This window comes from Buteo buteo, chromosome 4, assembly GCF_964188355.1.
Source record: "Buteo buteo chromosome 4, bButBut1.hap1.1, whole genome shotgun sequence".
Taxonomy (NCBI): Eukaryota; Metazoa; Chordata; class Aves; order Accipitriformes; family Accipitridae; genus Buteo; species Buteo buteo.
Window position 1 is genome coordinate 17202071 of NC_134174.1, and position 22890 is coordinate 17224960.

General features: G+C 46.2%; 1 protein-coding gene across 2 annotated transcripts; it reads right to left on the reverse strand.

Moving 5' to 3' along the window:
• Nucleotides 1-1945: 1945 nt before the first annotated feature.
• Nucleotides 1946-22867, reverse strand: LOC142029821 (histone H2B 5-like). 2 transcript variants are annotated; one of them, XM_075024914.1, is made up of 2 exons: nt 22628-22867; nt 1946-6999 (listed from the first exon to the last, which is right to left on the reverse strand). In XM_075024914.1, exon 2 carries the CDS (start codon nt 6968-6970, stop codon nt 6590-6592), a length of 381 nt encoding a protein of 126 aa, XP_074881015.1. In that variant the 5' UTR covers nt 6971-6999; nt 22628-22867; the 3' UTR covers nt 1946-6589. The 2 variants fall into 2 exon arrangements, with proteins under 2 accessions (XP_074881015.1, XP_074881014.1); XM_075024913.1 differs by lacking the exon at nt 22628-22867 and adding an exon at nt 21863-21938.
• Nucleotides 22868-22890: the final 23 nt, after the last annotated feature.

The following is a 22890-nucleotide window of genomic DNA, read 5'->3' on the forward strand; positions in this document are numbered from 1 at the left end:
TTCTGAATGAATTCTGTAGGAAATTCTGTAAGAGATTTTTTTTGTGGGGGGAATTAGCATTATGGACATTAAAAGGCAGGAAATTGTGTATAATCTTTTTTTTTTTTTTTAAATCAACTGCTTCAAGGGAGAAAATGAGAAATGTTTTTGAGAACAGCTTTCCTTTATATGGAGCAGAAGCTCCATTCCTCTCTTTCTCACACCATCTGTGTTTATTAACTCTAACTATTTTAGAAACAAAACATCTCTTACATCTTTCATGTAAGCCAGGCTGACACAATCCACATAACCATCAATGCAAGTGCAGGAGCCATGTAGGAAAGGAAGATAAAAAGCTTTCTTTTATGCTTTCTTCTAAGCTTCAGAGGCCTAAGAAAACTGCCTGAAACTCTTCACAGTTCCTGTGTAGTACAAGGCAGACATTACATGAGTTTATGCAGACAACCTGGATCAGCCCTTTGGTGGATCCAACCCAAAGTCTTGTTTCCAGCAGTGGCCATGACAGAATAGGCAAGAAAGACTGTAGGAATAGGGCAGACACATACAATAACTTCCTTCCTCTTTGTATTCCCCCAGCCTCTAATAATTTTCAGTATAGTTTAAATGTGTTCATCAACTCTCAATTGATTTCTCTCCCATTAATTCGTCCTTGAACCAAATTCTAGCATCTCCAGCATCCGCTGGCAAAGGGCTCAATAGGTGGACTGCTTGTTGCATGAAGTGCTGCTCCTCTTTACTTATTTTAAACCTCGTTCTCTCATAGTTTCTTTTGATGCTCCTGAATTCCGTCTGGTTCTGCCAACAGCCTTAACCATGTGGCACCTGAGCCCTGCTAATGGTCTTTGAATAACTAGTCAATAATAACTAAATAATAACTGAATAACTAAAAAAAAATTAGTTATCTCCCAACCTCCTGGAGAAGCATGACCATAGGTTATGCTCTACCTTTTGTAACCTGGTTTGGGTCTTCTTGAGACCCAGATGTCAGCTCTGTTATGGAACTGCATTGTGGGTGCTGCCCTGCAAAGAGGTATCAGAATGGAAATCAGCATTAGAAGTAGCATAATTTATTTCTTTGGAAAAAAATACTTCAGCTCAGTTAGTTATAAGTTTTTTTTTCTCCAAACACTGCTTCTCCCCAATTATGTTAAGCTTATGAGTCTGTCTTTAGAGAGACTCTAAATCTTTTTAGTTCTGACTTCTGTTATATGCCATACCTGAAATCTCAGCTTGTTTTTCCAGCAAATAGTGTCTAGCACGGCACATGCATTTCCCACTCCAGTGAGTGCATTATGATGCTGATGTCCAGCAGGTGTTTCACTCAAGTGTATTTACCAACCATTCTTTAAAAGAATGATCTTTTTCTTCCTGGAGTTTTCAGATGCTACATCTTATTCCATGTTTGTTGCCTATAAACTTCTCATAGTCCAAGGAAAGATGTTTCTAGTGGCAACAATTGTTAATTCAGATAAACAGAAATTCTGAATGTGCATATAACACTTTTCCAACCACAGAATCTCACAGTGCTTTAGTCTGTGCAAGTCAGAAGTGTTGCCCCTTGGGGGTTAAATGATGGGTGCCAGGCAGAGCGCACCCCAAGCAGGAGCGTGGCTAGAACAGGTTGCAGGCACAGCTCTGCCTGGGGCAAACTTGCTGGAAGGGCTTGAAAACACACACATGCTCATGTTGCACCCATGTTTGGGGTGCGTGACACCCCGCAAGGACTCACAGTGGCAGCCTGTGACATCCCTCAGTACAGGGCTGCTCTGGTTTTTGACTGACCTTCTACCAGGACCAGCCAGGTTCCATCTCTGCTGGAAGGGTGGCTGCTGTCACCCCTGGTCTGGAGGAAATATGATGGAGAAAGAGAAATATAGGGCTTGGGGGGGGGAGGGTGTGATACAGCAGAAGCAAAGACATCCTGACAGCTGGGTCTCACCTGACTTTCAACAGTTTGGCATTTACATTTTATTTATACATTTAACAGAAAACAGGTAATTAGCAGTAAGACAGGTCATAAAGCAGCAATAATATAACATAGATCACACTTGATGTAACACTTACTGTCAGAAAAACTCTGTGTACATAAGCCCACAAGATACCATGCATGGAAAGTAAGCATGAGAGATTGCTCCCCAGGTGCTGGTCCCAGGGAACTCTCAAAATTCTGGCAGCAAGTGATTTTTATGATTTAGTTCACATTCTTCCTTTCCCTGTAAACAATTTGGTCTGGATGTAAACCGTCAGGAAATGCTACGATGGGACAAAGGCTCGGGGCTGTGCAGAGGCCATGCCAAGCTTGACTCCAGGGGTGGCCAGGACTTGGGGCTACCTCTGCATGGCTGCCTGTCACCAGGGCAGAAGGGCACACAGCCATGTGGCTCCTCTGGGCAGGGCTCTTCAGCGGTCTCAGCTCAGGCATCCCTTCCTAGGACACGTAGTGGTGTCCAGGACAGGCACTCGTCCTCCACACTTGTTTTTACTTTTGTTTTCCCCGTGCTTGACTAAAGACCTGTCTGTTCTGAGCAGGAGCAAACCTCTAGGCACGTGGCCACTCAGTTCTTCTGTAGGCTGGGCTCTGCTGTGAAGGGTGGATGGACTTAAAGCCCTTCTAGGGAAGCAGGGTGGAAAATCAGGAGTAGATCTATAGCAGCTAATTTAATCTCTTAAATTGTATATGAAAACAAATAACTCAGTGCAGTGATGTCCATGGGGTTATTATGAAGTTAATATCAAGGCTGTATTACTCTTTTTCAGCTTCCCTTTCCAACTTCCAATCTGCAGTTGATTTTTTTTTTTAATTGGCAGAACACAGGAATGGTCCAGAGATGCTTCTGGGATTGCAGTAAGAATCAGGTAGGGACAGTGGAGCTTGGTATATTCTCTTCATTTTTAAAACGTTTTATCAATTTCAGAGCTGGAAATATGTATTTTTAAAAAGCACAGATCCTGAAGTGCAGAACTCCTATTCTGCAGGAAACGCCCTTACCAGGGAACTGTGGAATACGTCACATATCAGATTACTGAGTGGACAATCAATGCTTGACCTTTTAGACCATTTTCTATTGCCTTTACTATTAAGGCTCAGCCCAAGCTCACCACAGTCAATATAATTCCCGTTGAAGCGCTGCGAGCATGCTCCTGTACACTAGCAGGCAGCTGTGGGAAGGGCAGGCTGCCTCGCAGGCTGTGTGCCTGCTGAACAAGGCAGGCAACCTCCAACCACTACAGCTGCGTGGCTGCATGGGAGCAGAGTCCCCTCCCCAAACTACTCCCTTTCCCTTGTGTAACACTTGAGTCCTCTGGGATCTGCAGAAATGGGATGTGTCTGATTCCTCGTGTCAGCACTGTTAGAGAAACTGCTTGTGGGACACTGCAAGGGTTACACCCATAGCGGTGTATTTAAAAGCCACGTCTTTGCTGCTAACTGGGCCACTGCAGGAGACGCAGATTTCCTTTCTTCATTTTATCTTGACACTAAGGCCATTAATTTCCCAACTGCTTTCTGTGGCAGTCCTAGCTTATGCCAGCCTTGCCTTTCCTGGAAAAGTCGTTCTCTCGGCTGGCACAAATGTCTGTACAACAGCGACAGATCAGAGCAGCCACTAGAACTGGGTGGAAACAAAGCTTGCATGAAAAAAAAAAAAAGGTTCATTTTAACCTGGATCAGTTCCTCAATCCTGTGCTCCACATTGTCAGGGGTAAGTAAAGAAAAGACACAAAAGGAGAGTGAAGAGCAAATGATGTGCGAAACAACAGCCTAAACTATAAATGGATGGTTGTGGCCAGTCTCAGTCACTTGGCTTTAGACAAGATAAAAATCCTCTTTAAGCCTTCAAGTATTTTTACAGCCTTAAATTGCCATTTTTCCTCTCTCTGAAACAATCTCCAAAAATGCAGAGTGGCAACAGTGGCAGAAGAAAACGAGACCAGTACTGTGAGTATGTGTATGGGGCCAGCAGCTCTTGTCTGAGTGCCCAGCCTTGTCCCCAGCTCCCCAAGCTGCCCAGGAGACCCTGGAGGGACACCACCTCATTTTATTTTCCTGAGTTCCTGCAGCCTGCAGAGACTGGAGCAGGACTCTGCTCTGCTCGGAAGAGTGAGGATTTAGGGGCTGTGCCGGGTAATCACGGGAGGTGTGTGTCCCGGCTCGCACACACTGCTTGGACCGCAGCGGATTTATTCCACTCTGAATTCCTACCTTCAGGAGGCCTCCCCAAAGGGATGAAGTCTAACCTGCGGCTCACAGGGATGGGAGGAGAAAGCTCCAGCGCTGCCAGCCAGCCCTCCACTCTCTGTATTTCCCTTCTGCATCATCCACTGTCTGATTTCTGGTGGGAGAAGGGCCAAGGACAGTGGCTCTAGGCCCACTATAGGTACATTTTCATCTTTGGTATCTGATTTTGACTATTTGATTGGAAAACAAAAGGAAGTGCTAAGCTGCCACCTCCAAAGTGTCCTGGCCAAGTGGTCCAGGTTACCAATGCTACTGAGTACAGGTACTGCTGCTGGGAGCTGCTCGTTGTGGGTGCTGACACCTGGGGAGCCTGCTTTTGCTCCTTCTGAAAAGATATTGCTAAGGATTCCTGCTGGCATTAGGGTATGAAACATGGCTGTGTGCTATCACCAAGCAAAGTATGGGAGGAAAGCCCCTTTTCAGGTGTGGAGTGTTCAAACCCAAATCAGGAGGATGGGAGCAGCCCATAAGCAACTTGACCTTCGTTCTTGCACAGAGACCACATGAGACCCCATGCTGCTCTTGGGTTTCTGAGATGCTCTTGGTTGAGCAGGTCTTTGCAGTCCTTTCCTCAGAACAACTGGACAATGACTGCAACACTGTTATAAAGACAAGAAATAACTGAATCTTCTGGAGTTGCAGAGTCCTACAGCTCCAAAAGCAACATAAATTTGTCAAGGGTCCCCATCACTCTCAAAGTGTAAAGAAACAGGATAGAGATAAATGTAGGGGAAAGTGAGAGATGTACTGCAAGGTTGGTGTTTCGGGGTATGAATTTACCTTTCAATTAAAAGCAAGGTCTTGCAGTTTGGGGAGAACCCGCACTTAGTTCTGGATCCTGTGTCTTTGCTGCCCTTTTTATTTACAGAATCAGCTGCAGAAAGCAGTTGTTATTTTAGACATGAATATTTTTTATCTGAGCACTACTGCCTACCAGAGATTTTGATTTTTTTTTTAAACGTTGGCTAATTTTGTGTTTTGAGTAGGAAGCTTCAATTCACACCAGTTCTACACATGCTTTTCTGCTATCCAGCAGTTTGGCCAAGATAAACCTGTAACCAAGACATTCCTCCACAAATCTCTATGGCTTTTATCAGCATTTTATTATTGCTCACCTTACTGTGGACTTTGAGAAGATGTGGGAAGTATCTGAAGTAGTTTAAAATTATTTAATCTTTAAAATATCACTGGGATGCAGGCAAGTGCCCCTATATATCCACCCAGCCCCAGTTTTCGCATTTGCTTTCTAACCGGTGAATAAAGCAGGGAAAGCAGGGCCAGGTGAGCTGCCCACAGTGATCTCTGCAGGGAGCCTGCCTCTCCCCCAGACTGCATTAACCACCTCTGTTCTCACTCCAGACGCCTTCCCAAAACGTCAGTCCCCACCCGACACCTCTGTGCTGTTTGTCCTGCACCACCCTAGCGCTCACAGGACAGGGGACCCCCATGGGCACCAGCCCATCTTGCCCACACTTATGGTGGAAGGGAGCGCCCAGGCAGCATCGAGGCAGGAAAAGTCTCTGAAAAGCAGTAGAATTAGCAACATCTTGCACACCAAAGCAAGTCCTAAAGCAGGCAAAGCAGCAGCTGGGGAAGGCTGCGACCCAGCCCCAACGTCCCCCCTTGTCCATCCGTCCGCCTTGGCGCAAGGTGGGAGGCAGCAGAAAGCTCCAGCGCCAGCACCCTCAGCCTACTCGACGGCTCATCCATGGGGAGTGACGAGGAGGAAGAGCGCTTGGTATCATCCCAGGCATCTGCCTGCCTGCCAGGCTTGCTCTTTACAACAGGCTGTCAAGCACAGAGAGCTGTTGAATCAATATGGATTTTATTCTACAGCCTGTGCCCGGTAGCTGTTGATGCCACTTCTGCCGGCACGGGGTGGGCCGTGCTGCTGTACACCAGGACGGATCCAGGCTATGAAGGAGAGGATACCAGCGCTGACTCATCGGTGCCCATCTTGGATGACTGTGAGAAAGCAGCCAAACAGGAAGACTTTAGAGACAGTGTCTCTGTGTTGCTGCTGCCAGTCTCCCCCGCCAGTGCCAAACATGCATGTTTGCTAAGCACAGAGGAGAGTTTGGATATACTACAGTCGGTCAGTCTTTTGGATGAGATGTGAAAGCAGGGGTCTCCTCCACCAGCCTTGCCCATTGCATGTCCCGAACAGACGATGAAAATCAGCCGACATCCAGATCACCGTCTCCTCTTCCACCAGGTAACTTCTCATGCCCATCCCAAGGCTGTAAATTGCTGTGGATAATAGCTGTGACGTTTATCCGGACCGTGGCTGCCTACCTGTGCTTGCGCGGAGGGTCCGGTGCTTGATGGTCCCATTGGAGAGGCGATGTCCAGCTACTTGGAGCTTGTGTACTTGGTGACGGCCTTGGTGCCCTCCGAGACGGCGTGCTTGGCCAGCTCTCCCGGGAGCAGCAGGCGCACGGCCGTCTGAATCTCCCGCGAGGTGATGGTGGAGCGCTTGTTGTAATGGGCCAGGCGGGAGGCTTCTCCAGCGATCCGCTCAAAGATGTCGTTGACGAAGGAGTTCATGATGCCCATTGCCTTGGAGGAGATGCCAGTGTCGGGGTGGACCTGCTTCAGCACCTTGTAGACGTAGATGGAGTAGCTCTCTTTCCTGCTCTTATGCCGCTTCTTATCGCCCTTCTTCTGGGTCTTCGTCACGGCTTTCTTCGAGCCCTTTTTGGGGGCAGAGGTGGACTTTGCTGGCTCTGGCATCCTGACAGCTCTTTCTCTGGGTCTTGGAGCTGCTTGGAAAGAACACCAAAGAAAATAAAATTATTTTTTGTTCTTCTACAGTATAGTTTTACTGAAAGATGAGAGAGTCTGAGTCGGACACAAGCAACAGCTCTGCATCTGAGCCAAACACCCCATGACCCTGTGCAAGCATTTTTGAACTGCCAGCGAGAACTGCTCTCGCACTGTATGTTTTTTTGTTGTTTTCTGTTTAAATCCCCATAACACTGGCCTTGTAAACATTGCTGAACCCAGGCCTAGTTGGCACCTACTTAGTAAATATGGGCTGGAGGGCGAACATATTTATGAGAAAAACATTGCAGTTCTAAAGAAAACACCAACTGTAGCATGGATTAAATTAAATCTTGCTGGAATGGGCTGGAGACTGTTGCAAGGTATCACTGAAGCCACCTTTATATGAGATTCTGTCATGGTTCAACCCCAGCCAGCAACTAAGCACCACGCAGCTGCTCACTCACTCCCCCCCCACCCAGTGGGATGGGGGAGAGAATTGGGAAAAGAAGTAAAACTCGTGGGTTGAGATAAGAACGGTTTAATAGAACAGAAAAGAAGAAACTAATAATGATAATGATAACACTAATAAAATGACAACAGTAATGATAAAAGGATTGGAATGTACAAATGATGTGCAGGGCAATTGCTCACCACCCGCTGATCGCCATCCAGTTAGTCCGTGAGCGGTGATTCCCCCCCACGCCCACTGCCCCCAGTTTATATACTGGGCATGACGTCACATGGTATGGAATAGCCCGTTGGCCAGTTTGGGTCAGCTGCCCTGGCTGTGTCCTGTGCCAACTTCTTGTGCCCCTCCAGCTTTCTCGCTGGCTGGGCTTGAGAAGCTGAAAAATCCTTGACTTTAGACTAAACACTACTTAGCAACAACTGAAAACATCAGTGTTATCAACATTCTTCACATACTGAACTCAAAACATAGCACTGCACCAGCTACTAGGAAGACAGTTAACTCTATCCCAGCTGAAACCAGGACAGACTGGTCAAAATTATTTTATATGGTTATTACAATCTCCAATAGACTCTTTTTTCTTTGCATGTAGGCAAATGTTTATTTTGAGGGTGCTTTTGTTTCTGTGGCTATTGTTTTACACCATCTATTCCAGTGGAATATAAAAATCATACAGTTTTAAGCTAGCTAGCTGAGCTATAGGGAATCTCTCAGTATTCATGTTAGCTAGCAAAAATACCAGAGAGTAGAAAAGCTCAGAGGAGGTGGCAGGAATCACCTAGCAGAGAAACAGGAATGTGGATAGGAGGAAAAAATCAAAGTGCTTTTGAGCTATGTGTTGATGGAGAGAAGCTACATGGACTGAAATTGTTTCCTGCTATTTGGTGCTTTCTGCTTTTGAGAAAGCGAGCTTCTGCTGGCTGGTTACATCAAAGATGCCTGATCCTCCTTCCAAGTTTTTCTTCATTAGGTCATAACCTGCAGAGCCCTGACCTGAAGCTGACTGCTGTCATCCAGAGTGCAGTAACAAAAAGACAGTATGTAAACCTGTCATAAAACTGGCTGCCTCCCCTACACTACAAATGTACATGTGCTTTACTACATGGGTCAAGGGAATAACTGTGTCGTAACCTGGTAAACGGTTTTGTGTTTCAGAGGACACTTTGAGTGGTCCCTTGAAAGGCAAGGCTTCTCCAGGCTTTGCTGGAGGATCAGCTTCCAGCATCACCCCAGGGCTTGGGCTTTTACTGCTCTTCACCTCCTGTGAAGATGATCTAGGAATTACAGTCTGCTGGCCAAGAAAGACTAGAAGAGAAAGAAGAGCTTCAGGGCTGATGGCACATGGGAAAATGGATAGAAGTAAACAGGAGAGAGAAAGCTGGGATGTAACATATGGCCTGCACACACAGAGCATCAGAGAAGGACCTAAATGGTGCCTGTGCCAAAGCAACGGCTGCACGCTCAACCCTGCCTCTCTTCCTTGGGAAGGAATGAGATGCCACCCTCCATCCTGGCCTCGTTTCTCCACTGTTGCCCACATCTGCAGTCAAAGCCAGACACGACAGCTGTGTTGCAACCAAGTCTGTAAGAAGCTCCTGGTTGCTCCCTGTGGGAGCAGACGTCTTTGATGCTGAGGCTGGATTTACGTGACCATGTCTTGGTGGATACCAGCTCCTGCTACCAAACCATGCGAGAAACCTCCGTGGCTCCAGATCCTCAGTATGTGAGATGCTGCCTTCTGCCTGCAGCAAGCACCAGGGCCGCTGCTGGCTGCTTTACCCTACAAGGGACTGATGTTGGGTTCTGGCACCTGCATGGTCTGGCAGAGGTTGGGCAAAGGGCAACGTTGAGCCTTTCAAGGCAGGGTACTCCCAGCTGCAAGGGCAGGCTGGCACTGCTCGGGATGCTACGGAGCGCGGATGCAATGTTTCCACCAGAGCCCTCCAAAATGCCCGCCTGGCTAGAAGTGGAAGTTGGCACCGGTGTCCTTAGCACTGAGGTTTTGCTCAAGCAAAGCAGTTTCTTCCTTTCCGTTAACAGGAGTTTTGCCTTTGTGAGGCCTGAAATACCTGTTCAAGTTTCCTTTGCTTCATCTTGCAAAAAAAGAACTATTTTGTCACTCTGAAATGGAATATTGTCTAACTAGGTGGCCAGCATACAGGAAAACTTCATGTAACAGGCTGCAAGCTCACCACCAACTCCTCGCTGCACCAGAATCTCAAACTGCTCGTGACTAAAGCATACAAATATTAAAAAAAACCACCAAAACTGGGTAAATACATATAAATCCCTCTCAAATCCCTGGAATAACTAGCAACCTAGTATCAGGTATGGAGGATAGGAAGAAAAAGTAAAGAAAAGATAACCAAATAGAAAGCTGTTGATGCTTTCTTCTAGTTGGCTTTGGTTTATGAACATTAATATATTTTCCTAGTTTCAGGAAACCTGTAGTTGTAACATATGTGGTTATACCACCTGTCAATCATAAACTAGCATATTTTGCTTACTCTTTGAAGTTAAAGGAAAAGCAGTTTCATAGAAAGAGGAAAGAGATGGGCACATTGCAAGAGTAGTTCTCCTCCAGATGAACCGACCCCCTGGCAAAGCTTCATGGCCAAGTGAGCTGAGCTAGGTGGAAAACCATGGACAAAGACCATGCCCAAAGATATGTGGGATGGTTCTGACCAAAGTGGACTCCAAGAATTGGCATGGCAAAACGCTCAGTGCACGTGAATAAACATTGTCACAGAAATGCCAGAAATGTGCAGCTGGAAGGAACCTCCAGAGCTCCACACTTTGCTTTGAGGATGGGGTACCCTAGGTGTGCCCTCCTAGATGAATTTCTTACCTTTCCTTTAAAATCTCCAAAGACATGATTTTCATGTGCTATATGTTGCCTCTGCCACCTCATGCACTTTCTTAATTTCCCCGGGCGTTCTTCTCAGTGGAGGCATTTGGAAGGGCAAGTGCTGGACTACCCTGAAAGTCCTGGACATCCTTCAAAACTCTGACACATGCCCCCTTAAACACCACATTTTCTTCCTCTGGTGAAACCACGGTTTTTCTTCCTTTCTTTCTCTACTTGAGAAGCAATATTGGGAAAAGAAATCCCCTACTGCTCTTATTTGCAGACTTGAAACTATGTCTTTTCAATGGAAAGGTATTCTTCCAAGAGAAGAAATAACTGTGCCCTTGCTTCTTTTTCTCTTGAGCTAATTTCCTGACTGAAAAACACCACAACTGAAAAATGTAAATGACCATTTCTTAGGCTTTTTAAAAAGTACATCCTTCTAAAATAGGTATTAATTGTTAAGTGCACCTGTACTGCAGCTTTTAAATTGAATACAGTGCCCAACAGGCACCAGAGTGATTTCATATGTCTCCAGAAAAGGTCACACATACAGGACATCTCCATCCCTTTGACTGGCTAATGCCCTCGGGTAGTGCTGCCAGGATCTCAGTTCACCCATGTATAGCCGCGATGAGGGAAGCAATGATGCTAAAGTTCAGAGATAAGCACAAAAGCTTTGGTGTCCTTGCTTCCCTCCACCCACTTCTTTGCAGCCTCAAGAGGGACATAACACCTTCTTTGGGAACAGGTTGTCTTCCTTCCAGCTTGTTTGGGCAGCACCTAGCACAAAGAGCCTGACTCCATTTGCCAGGTGCTAAATAAATAATGTTAATAACGGTCAACAGTATCACCAACTCTTCTGTCAACAGTGCAACACAATCCACACGCAGGTGCTGCTCTGGTACGAAGACAGATGTAGTGGGATTATTCCCAAAGTGTCCATGTGAAGAGTTTGTGGAGGGAAAACTAGATCTAGATGACCTTTAAAAAAATGGCTTCTTTTTATGAAAATAGTTGCATTTCTTTCTTTTTCCTTTAAAAAAAAAAAAAAGAGGAAAACTGAATAGGTTAATAATTATTAGTTTTTGTGTTTGGAAGTGTTGCCATCATGACTGACTTCTCTACTGTGAGGGTGACCAAGCACTGGCACAGGTTGCTCAGAGAGGTTGCAGGTTCTCCATCCTTGGAGATACTCAAAATCCAACTGGACATGGCTCTGAACAACCTGCAGCAGCTGACTCTGCTCTGAGCATGGGCTGGACTAGATGTTATAGACCAGATAGCAGCCTCAGCCATTCTGTGACTCTTGGAGACAAGCTGGGTACCTCTTGCCTAGAACATGCTTTATGAGCTGTGTTCCCCTGATGGACATTTCCCATGGGATACGGCAGCTTGAGACTCTCACAAGGACCCCTCAAGAGGGGCGATGGTGCTCATCTCCAGGTTGTAGCCACCGAGGTCCTTGGGACACAAGGTATGGCCATGCAAGAGGATGCACTCTGAAGCATCACAGCAACATTTGGAATGTTTCAGGTTTTTGAGGACACATTGTTTTCTTTACTGCTTTGTATGCTCTGAGTCAATCAGTTATCAGTGCTGGCATTTTTTTCCTTCCTCAGAAAACCACCAACAAAACCAACCACAGTATTTTTTCTAGCCAGCTCCAAGCAGCAGCCTGCCTGCTGCTAGGAACCAGAGCAGTGCAGAGTGACAGTTATATCTTCCTTTGTGTTGACACGCCTTTCTTCAGCATCATTAAAAGGAAAATGAACTGAAAACATATCCAAAGATACAAATCACCGCAGTCTCTCAGATCTGTGATGGGAGAGGAGCCCTGCTGAGAAATCCCATGTGAAGCCTGATGCTGTCTCTGTTTTCCCCAGGCCTGATATATTGATGGAGAGACAGGCAGAGAAGCTCCTGCAGCATTTTTGTTCATTTTTGTCCTTGCTGCTGAGTCTGTAGGATCAGTGCCAAGTTGGTGCCAGCGGTGTGCAGGTGTGACCACGGATGGACTATTAGCTGGCCTTTTCGACCTCTCCTCATGCAGGGGTGGAAACGGCACTTGGATTTTTTCCTTCTTTTTCCTATTAAAAGCTGTCCTTGCTGCGATGAGCTCTGTTGCATCCACTGTAAATCCCCATGCCCACCGGGCTGCCCCCTTGCTGTAATTTCCTCATCAACCATAAAAGCTACATCTCTAGAATAAGCACTTGCTGTTTATTCTGCCCCTTAAATAGGAATGTCCTGCTAGGTCTGTCCAATTATCGTCCCTTTCCTTAGTTTCTCTTGCTGTATAAAATAAAGAAAACTTGGCTTTAATCCTACACGTCAAGAAATGTAAAATTTGCTGCTGCTTTTTTGCTTTGCTCTCTCTGAAACACAAAGGTGGCCAACAAATAGGGAATGTTTCCACCAAAAGGAAAAGGCTTTCTAATGGCTTCACCTGCTCTAAAATGCTTCTAAGAGCACAGACAGCAGATCTGGTAAAAACAGTTTACAAATTACCAAATGTCAGCAAATGACTGTTGTTGGAACAGCGTATTTCTGCAAACTGCAAATCCCCTCCCTTTTATAATGTTTGGTCATCTACCTGGAAGTTATTAAACAAGCATTTGCTCATACAACAGGTGCCATTAAATAGTAATAGCTGAGAAAACAAGCAGATATTTTATGGTTATTTGGCAGCAAGCTCTGCCTTAGGTAGTAAAGCAGATCAGAAGCATGATGAGTCACCATGAGACATCGGTGATGCTGCCTCGTGCAAAAACTGATAGTCATATTTTGGACTGGAAAGAATTTTTCTCTTGGTATGTTGTCTAGCATGTGATGATGAGGTAATATTTGCTTTGAAGTAACGAGGAGGAGAATTTCCTAGAAAAAGGTAAACTAGTGTGAAATGCCCAATTTCTTCTGATGGTGGAGGGGCACAGAGATCAGTTTTGTGATCCCAGGTCTCTTCCCAGGTAATCCAGTATCAATAATAAGGCCTCATACCTAATCCCACATGCTCTGCTGCATTTGATATGATTGCTCCTGTAAAGTTATCATTTAAATGGCTAACTTTTAATCTTGGATACACAGATGCAATTCTTCTAGTGAAGAGATTCATGCTTGCATATTGGACCGTGAAAACACGTTAAAACTGAAGATGGCCTCTCCTCCTTAACATAGAAACAAATGCTACAAATGCATTTCCTGACACAGATACACTATGTTCAAAGTGATCTTTAGATTTCTTTAAAAGAAATAAAGCAGAACAGAGCACCGAGATACACTGGCATCCTAGCTCTTTGACTGATCCTTATCATTGCTTGAGTTAATACATTGCCTGGGAGTTCAGTACAGGATCCTCCCTATAGTAGTCTTGTCTTTTCTTTTCTTTTCCAGCACTTCCATTTATGATTTTAGAAAACACATTTTTCATCACCAGCAACAGCTGTAATTTCTTGTGCTATTTCTACCCAAGCTGCAAGTACTTCTCAGGGTTGTGGGGCATCAATTGGAGATGCTTACGTACAAAGTAAGGAGCAGGACCCTAGATCAGAGCTCTCTGCAGAGAAGATACATTGAATTTTTAAAGAAAAGAAAATCTTACCCGTGAGTCAAGCAAAACAGAGAGACAGAGTGCTGCAAGAATGACTGTCAGCAGGCTAAATACTGCTGTCCTTACACTGATTAAAGGAGTGCCTGAAGTCAATGGGGGTTTAACCTGGGTCTGAAACCACAAATACGATGTTTAGAGATGCTTAGCACCAACAGCCGACATTGATTTCCACTGGAATCCAGGAGGTTCAGTACTTTATAAAAATCAGACTCCACATTTTACCAAGGTTTTGTTACTGTGAATAAATGAGTACTTAAAAAAGCCCTAGCATTACTTTTATTTGCTCTTTATAAGAGCACTCATTATCTACCTGCTTTGGAATATCTCTGATCTACACGCTTGACCAACAGGATCTAATAAATGCTAAAAGGAAAAATGATGTTTTCTATAGATCAATACCTGTTAAATGTGTACGAGAGTACACCCAGTATCAGTATCTGCTACAATTACATTCCAGTCAGCTTTCCCACAAAGTGCCAGGGTTTAAGAGCAACTCGTATTACTGCAGCCACCTTCAGAAAGCCCTCAGTGCTGACACAGTCCAAAAGAGAACACAACCAGGCTCACTCCCTTCCTGAGGTTTTATCAATAAGTCAAAACCTTAACACAACATAAACTTCAGCACAAAGCTTCCTCTCAAAGTTTCTCAGGCATCAGGATTTGCTGCTTCTGCCATGAACCCTTTCCTCAAGCAACAGGCTTCTGTTCTCTTCATATTCCACTGCAACTCAACTGGCCCGACCGTGGGTCAACCTGTCAGCAGCAACTCTGTGTCTTGGTGCAGGGTTCAGCTCCTGTCCTCAGACTCACTCAGCAAAGTTGCTCTGAAGGCAGGGGGAGGTCAGAGCCTGCTAACCACATACAGGCAGATGATCTCCAACTGACCCGGAGCAATCCCGCTGGGCAGGAGAAGCAAGACATCACAGCAGCTCAGCTACCTGGCAGCATCACAAGCTCTACGTATCTTCTTGGTGATTCGCAACGTACAGACTATTGGAGATGGGTGTGAGAACAAAAATCATAGGTGACTGGGGTCTTTAATATTAATGACCCGTTACACATCAGAAAGGTGCTTTACTTATTCCATGACGCTGTATGCTACTGAAAATAAAAAGTAGAGATTCAAAATAAATTGCTTTGGGCCATATAAAAAATGAAAATCACTTGATCTTTGACCTCATCATTTCAATTTCCCTGGAAAAGCGGAAGACCATAAATTCACTGAGTATGCTATATCTAAATAACTCCCTCTACAATGGAGCCACGGTCTCTAAACTAGTAATGATAATAAGCCTGAAGAACTGCTGTGGCATTTAAGCAAACTATTTTTATGGATTTTATGGAGTAACAGAGAATTATCAAAATTCTAGACTATTTTCATCGGTGCTGAAAAAGGCATCCATTAAAAATGTGCTAATTCAGCCACGGCCAAAAATATGAGAGAAGCTACAGCCCAACACCTGCAGGCCATAAGGGGAGAGTGGGTGGGAGGGGGAGAAGCAGCCCCAGGAGATGAGAGCTGCTTCTGAGATAAGGCGGGAGTTACGTGGGAACCAACACAGACACGTGTGGCACCTCTTCCTCCCACATGTCCCATCACCAGGTTTCAGTAGGTTTCTGTGACCTTTTCCAGGGCTACAGATAATTTGTGTAGCAGAAAGAAACAAAAGCAGGGATCGTACTCCCAAATATTTACTCTGGCCGTACCACGTTGACTGGGAATAATACGTATGGATATAAAACCATGCCGAAGTGGAAAGCTATGTTCCCAAATTAGACTGAAAATCAGATCAAAGTCATTAAGGCTTTTAAGAGTGATGTTATGGGTAACTCACAACCCAAGTATTACCACATATCCTCAATGGCATGGGTGAAATAAGCCCAGCAAAACTTTTTAACAACCTTCATGCGATGTACATGGGTCTAATGCACGTATGCTCAACAGACCTGGGCAGTACCACCGACTTTCCCCCTACATGGGGAGACAGAGCCAGGCGAGGGCATGACGTGTGCAGCTGTAATCAATCATGACCGACATTCCTTCTAAATGAGAGTCTCTAACTTCAATCATTGTTTCCCAGTTACATTACTCACATTTCAGCAAGTCCTAAAAACGATTAAAAAAAAATTAGTGGAAAGCATACAATTAATGAATAAGTCAGGAATATGTGAAAGCTGCTTTATCATGACTGTAAAGCGTGGGTGCCTGGGAACATGGAGCATAAATGCAGGAGCCGTGGGTACCACACAGGTACATCCAAAAGGAATGCATGCCACACCACAAGCTAAAGGGCAGGGAGTGGCACAGAGTCAGATTCCATTGCTACAGGATACTGAAAACATTGTAATGTGTGTATTAATAATTAATTTGGCACAGTAATAGCAATTTTACTGTAAACTGGAGATGCGTGACTATTACTGGAGCCTGCAGGGAAACAAAGATAAATGTCCTTCCCTAGATCTCACATCATCCAATAACCTGATTGGGAATACGATCCAGGACTGCTGACACCTTTCTCCGCTGCAGCCACTAGATCACATTACCGCAGGCGGAGAGTCCTCTGAGCGTTAGAGGTCATCTTCTCTACAAAGCAGGAAAATGGAGAACCAGTTAGATGGAAGGAGAAGAGAAAACGCACGGCTGGGGCAGCACAGCAAAGCTCCACCAAAGAGGGGAGCTGGCTGCTCTCCGGAAATAGACAGGGGTGAGCACTAAGGACACAAGAGTTACGGAAGGTAAAAGTAAACTCTGGCACAAGAACAGACAATAAACTGTTTTAAGATGTTCATGGATAAATTTATGCTGGAGATGAGAAGAAGGAGCTTCACTTACATCCTTACTTGGAAGTGGGAGGATGAGGGCAAAAGAGGAGGGCAGAAAGATGAAAAAACCTGTACCTTCCATAGCTCAAAGACAAAACCTGATTTAAAAAAACAAAACAAAACAGAACACGGCTCTTGCAATAGCAAGTAACTGCTCTACATTAACCAGACAATGTCCTTCTGTTCTATGTTGCTGTGCTACTGAAGAATTGTTATCAAAATGCACAAAGGTCCTTCACTTTGCACTTCTCTTCCCTTTATTCTTTTCTTTATTGTTCCTTCCTTCTTTCTTTCACACCCATTACAAGTGCCAGGAGGTTCCAAGCCCCAGCAGGTTTGCTGCCACTTGGTCCCATCCAACCGTGTGATACTTGTACAGAGATTAACACATTACTCTGAACAGCCACAGGGTTGAAAAGCTTGCAGTTCTCCAGAAACATTAAAAAAAATATATGGCTTTCAGGCCAGGTTAGCTCATGCCCAGATTTCACGTTGTACAAATTGCCTGTGAATGGTGTTTTAATTTAGCTCTAATTTGTGATAGCATCATTATCGCATGGACTTAGTGTGCTAGTCACTATACTGATGCAAGCTAAAAAAGGCCATCTCCCTTCCACAGAAATCAAAGCATAATTAGGAATACATCAATATTTACGTCAGGCAGGGGTGCAAAGAGCGCTCTACTGAAGAATCGGTTGCAACCACTTCACAGCAGTGAAGAAAATGGGGGTTGCTGACAACATGACAGCCCCAAAATGTCAGCAGTCCTGGCTGGTCAGTAGCAATTAGAACAATGAAACGTAACGCTCCCTTTTCAAAACACAGAAGGGTTTTCAAAGGCAGCAGGTTTAAAATGCCAGTGGAGCGCCACATTATCTGTACCACACTGTTATTTTTAATTATCTGTGGCTCCATCCTCCTACACTAACTTTCCTCCTGAGGCTTCCATACCTTTAGTTTCCCCACTGCTATGGTCTCCCAACCTGTTTCTTCCTCAGATGAAGTGCTCACCCTCTGCTCTTCTTCCTCCCTGCTGATGCCTCTCTCAGCAGGTACCCTCCACAGAGCTCATTAGTGCCTCTGCTTCAAGCAGCACATCTTTGTGGGTGACTCCCGAGTCCTTATCTTGAGTTGTGCCCCAGTTACCAGGCAGGCGCAATCGACAAGAAGGATGACTGGAGCTGGGCTGAGGACCCACAGCGCAGGAGAGGAGAGAATACAGGATTAGTTCTGGCATGGGAGAAAGAGGAAGGTGTGACAGGACGGGCGAGACAGCTGCAGCATCCATATCTTCAGGGCAGAGCTGCTGTATCTGCAACGCATTTTAAGGCTTATACACATCAAGGATGGAAATAACCTGTATTTATATTGGGTATGGTCAGACAGCTCGTTCCTGATGCGATGCTCCCTGCCTCCTGTCTTGTAGCACCCCACTTGTTACTCAGTCATTTTCCAGGTCCCGCAGAGGACTTCTCCCTTTCTGTCAACACGGCTGCAGCTTCCCTACCCTTCCTTCATCCACATCTGTCAACGTTTCACTTCAGTTCTTGTGGTTTTCCCCTTTCCTTCTCATTCCTTGATTCTGCCTTCCCTTGTGCCAGAGAAATGAGGAGACTCTTACCAAATGCTTTCCCTGGCCCTCCTTCACACTAAGATTTCTCTTCAAGTGCTGAGCTCCAGAGCGGTCTCAGCTGTTCCTTCCTCTCTGCCCTCCCTGTACTTCAAGAATTTCTTCTGTAAAAATGTCACATGCTTTTCTGCTCAAGCTTCCTCTCACTTTCCAGGGTAACTCATGTCCTCTTTGTAACTCCCAATGACCTTCCTGGAGGTGCACTTTCAGTTCCTCCTACCCCTTCTTCCATTGCCTCCTGTGCACACTCTATTTATTGTATTGCCACCTTTGCGTTTTGTTCTCATTCCTATATTCCTGAATTCTTTTGTGTAGTATTTTCTGCTTGACAAATATCGGTCTGCTACATACAATCTCTCTCCTCACAAGAGACAGGGTCACATAGGTTATACAAACAGGTTATAAGGAGAGATTTTATGCGCCTGAAAGCACATCCATATTTCCTCACTTTGTCTGTTGGTCTAATATAAACATTGCCTCTGCTGACAAAACTTTGCCCTCTTAAGTCCTTTGTCATCATGGCTACAACTCCACAGTTTCTTCCTCAGCGCACACCTCCTGCCATGATTACCTGGGGGATGGTCCTCTACCTTCAGCTGATGCATCTCAACTCTCCAGGTGGCGCTTCTCATGTCAGAGATGGGTCCTCTGCAAACAAAAACTCTCTCTTCCCTGATCCTGGGGTAAATGCCAGTTTTTAACAAACAACATGGAAAACCTTACTGCAATGGACTGCCTGTGTATTTTCACCAAATTCAGAAAAAAAACCCCTATTCTATATGAATTTTTAAGGCTGGCTTGAAAGATAAACAATCCCCCCTGACAGCGTCGGTGAAATAATATGACAAGGGTGGTGATTAACTCTCACCACAAAGGAAAATGTTGAGTTGATGTAGGTGGCATATAAAATCCCCCACTCTCTTTATGAGTCAGGTAAGCTGCCAGAAAGCGGAGGTGGAATCCGTGGGATGGAGCTGTTTTCATTCCAGCCAGTTAGTACTATGCTTTTTGAAAGACCAAAAAAAAAAGTTTGATTATTAAATCAGATTTTTTTTTTTTAACTAAGAGTCTTATTTAAATAGCAAAATCTAACATTGGCCTTGATCCCCAATGATGCTGTTTGTATCAAGTAGTCAAGGGGAAATATTATTAAACAACTCCACCCCCACCCCCTGAGGTTAATGCAGCATTTTGGGGTTATGCATCTATTCTTCCATCTCCCACCCAATGCATATGATCCTACAATCATAGCTCTCTCCTCTCCCCCTGGCTCCAGAAAAAACGGGAAGCTGATGAGACAAGATCCCAGCCTCGCCTCACACAGAGCCCTTTTCAGAGTCAGAACTTAGCTCTGACGAGGAGAAAAGCATTTATCTCCCTATAGCTGCACAAAAGCGGCTTAACAAATGTATAAAACCAAACAACTGGGGAAAGATGAAAAGCATTTTGTGGGGTCTTATTTTGGATCAGTCCAGTATTCAAGGATAATTCCAATAGATGGCTGTGACCCTTATCTTTTCATTACTTTATCGTTACCAAAAATCAGAAATTTGGAAATGTGAAGAAAATGCCGTCAAGTCGTTGAGTTCAGGGGGCTTACAGTCCTCCTCTGGTACTGCCAGTGGGAGCACAGTAACTGCTCTGTTCACAGTGCGGCCTGAGCGAGCTGCTTTTTCAAGTCCACTTCTGAATTTAGGAACATTTCCCACATACTTAATTCTTCAGTCTACCCTATACGTGTGTTTAAGGATGGGCAGAAGCAGCGTATTTCAGGTGCTGAGAAAGGGATGCAATAGGATCAGACTATCAGCATAAGTCATTTCTTTGTTTCAGCTGGAGAATGGAAGATCTGGAGTGGAGTAGAGATATATGTGTACACACATATATATACGTAACCATAAGTCAGGAGAAAGGATGGAGCAGGACAATGACCAAAGGAACAGCGTGGAGAAAAAATGTCAAAGAGGAAGGTAGAGTAAGGCAGTGGACTGAAGTGAGATGTCAGAAAGGAGAGAACAAGACAGGGTATAAAACCAGGACAGAAGAGAAAAAAAAAAATACAGAAGAAGGTATATGAAAGGGGACAAAAATGAGAGAAAAGGCATGAGTCAACAAAAAGTGGAGAGAAGGGGGAAGGTAAAGTAACCAGCACAGTCTTTGGCAAGACTCAGAGGGCCATAAGAAGAAAGAAAGACCTTGGACAGCAGAGAAGATGCGAAATAAGCAGTTGGAGAAAAAACAAAAAATCACCTGCCAGACCAGCACTTCGGAGAGTCACGGGTGAGAGATGCTGCTGCCCCAGCGAGGGACAGAGTCAAGCCCTGGGAAGTGACAGGCTAAACCCAAGGAGAACAAAGGATGAGGCCAGAAGACAAACGATACCCTTGTAGTAGGTTGCTGCCTTTTATCTAAAATAGAAATCATGAAGGTCATGAAATTGCCACTCAGATCTTACACCTGAAACTTTTAAAACACCCTTATTTTTTCCAATACATTCTTCCTCCTTCTCTCCCAATGTTGGATCAAATTAATTACTGTACACTCGACAGTTATACCTCCCTGCTAGGGAAGAAAACCCCAGACACCATTACACCCAAAGCAGACCTTGCTCTCTGGCTCCCTGTGCCTACAGAGGCTTCCCCATAAATCTTTCAGGAGACAAAGCTAGATTTCCTGCAGCTCCAAAACTACCATGATGGAGTTGGATATCATTAGCAGGATGAGGAAAGAGGAAGCAGAGAGGGATGTGCGCTCAGAGAAAAAGCTTTTTTTGTTTTTATAATTAGGAAATCATACCAGTATAGAGAGAAAAAATTGCTGCTGGTAAATAACCTGTCACTCCTTTGCACATTGAGTAATAGGGACAAAAGAGAAGGGTGTGGGAAGTATACTCACACTATCAAATTCTTTCTGTTATTAACATGTGTTCAATGTAATAAGAACGTTAATTGGGAAAATAACACACTATAACACGAATACCGTGGAGGCTATAGAGCAAAAACCCCAGGAAGACCAAACAGTGTTCCCAGGGCAGCACCAGTCTGAGAAATCAGAGTTTTATTAGTAGTAACAGGAGCAACATATGGAGATGAATGAAACCGTGTTTGTAAATGTGATATGCAATTGCACACTCGCACTTGGCTTTCCTTTTTCACAACCTGACTCAGCCTCCACATGGCTCCACTCCCCCATCTTTTGATTCATAAATTCTTGATAGCAAAAAATAAAGAGTTACAAAGCCGGCATGCAAAGGGCATGAGATGACGTGAAATACGAGGACGCCGGCGAATGCAGAGCGTGCCGTCAGTCACCAGCACGCAAAGAGACAAATCTTCTGGAGAAAAGCAGCGGAGCCAGGGCCGTCCCCTCCGGGGACTCACCAGAGGACACCGCGCAGCAAACCGGGGCTCGTCTGCGTTGCGCTAGAGGCACGCGCTGAGGTAGACAAATCTATTACAAAATTGTATAATATTGCTTACGCTGCACGGCAGCCGCTCCGTTAGGCAGTCCCTGCATCGCCAAACCCAGGAGATGGGACATGAGAGGAATGAGAAATAAAAGGGTTTCTTACGGCATATACTCCCCGTATTTCTTAAGCTATGAAAAAGAGATCAGGGTTAACAACAAGCAGTGCAAAGGACAACAAACGCTGCCTGAGCGGCGGCGTGCGGCCCTGCGTGTCGACTAAATCTTTAACCAACGCGCACAGTGCGGGCACAGAGGCGTCTCCGCACGGGAGCGACCCCTTCCCCGCGGGCCCGGGCTCCTCAGCCTGCGGGCGGCGAGGCCGTAGGCGGCCAGTCCAGCCCGGTCCGGCCCAGTCCGGCTCGGCCCGGCCCAGCCCGGCCCGCCGGCCCCCCGCAGCCCCTGCCCCAGCGCAGGTCCCCCGGGCCGGACCGCGGCCCCGGCCCTGCCGCCGCCGGGCCCTGGCTCGGGCACGGGCTTCGCCTCCGGCCCCCCGGCGAGCCGCAGCGCCGTGAGCTCGGCCGGCACGGCTCCCGGCGGCCACAGCCAAGCGCGGGCGAGGCTGCCGCCGCAGCCCTCATCCTGCCACCGGGCTCAGGACCCGGCCGCAACGCACGCTACCGCTACCCGTGCAGAGCGTTACGGTACAGGCTGTACGACAAAGAGCAGCATACTTGACAGCGCAGTCCCCGCTGCGGGCTACTCCGGCGTGCGACGCGTATAGCGGAGGGCAGCGCGGGCTGCACCAGACGCGGCCAGCGCAGTACGGCGGGTCTTGCCTGCTGGGCGTCTGGGCTCCTTCGCAGGCGAGCTCGGCGGCGCAGGGCAGGGCAGGCGCGCACGCCGGGCGCGCAGCGGCGGGGCTGGCTGTCTATGTGTGTGTGTGCGGGGGGGGTGCTGCTCGCCGCCGCTCCGCGCAGAGCCTGCGGACGCCGCGCCGGTGCGGACCGCGGGACCCGCCTCCCTCCGCCGCCGCCGCCGGCCGCGGGAGCTGGGGCTGCGGCCGGCGGGGCGCCTCGCTCTCTGCTGCTGCTGCTGCCGC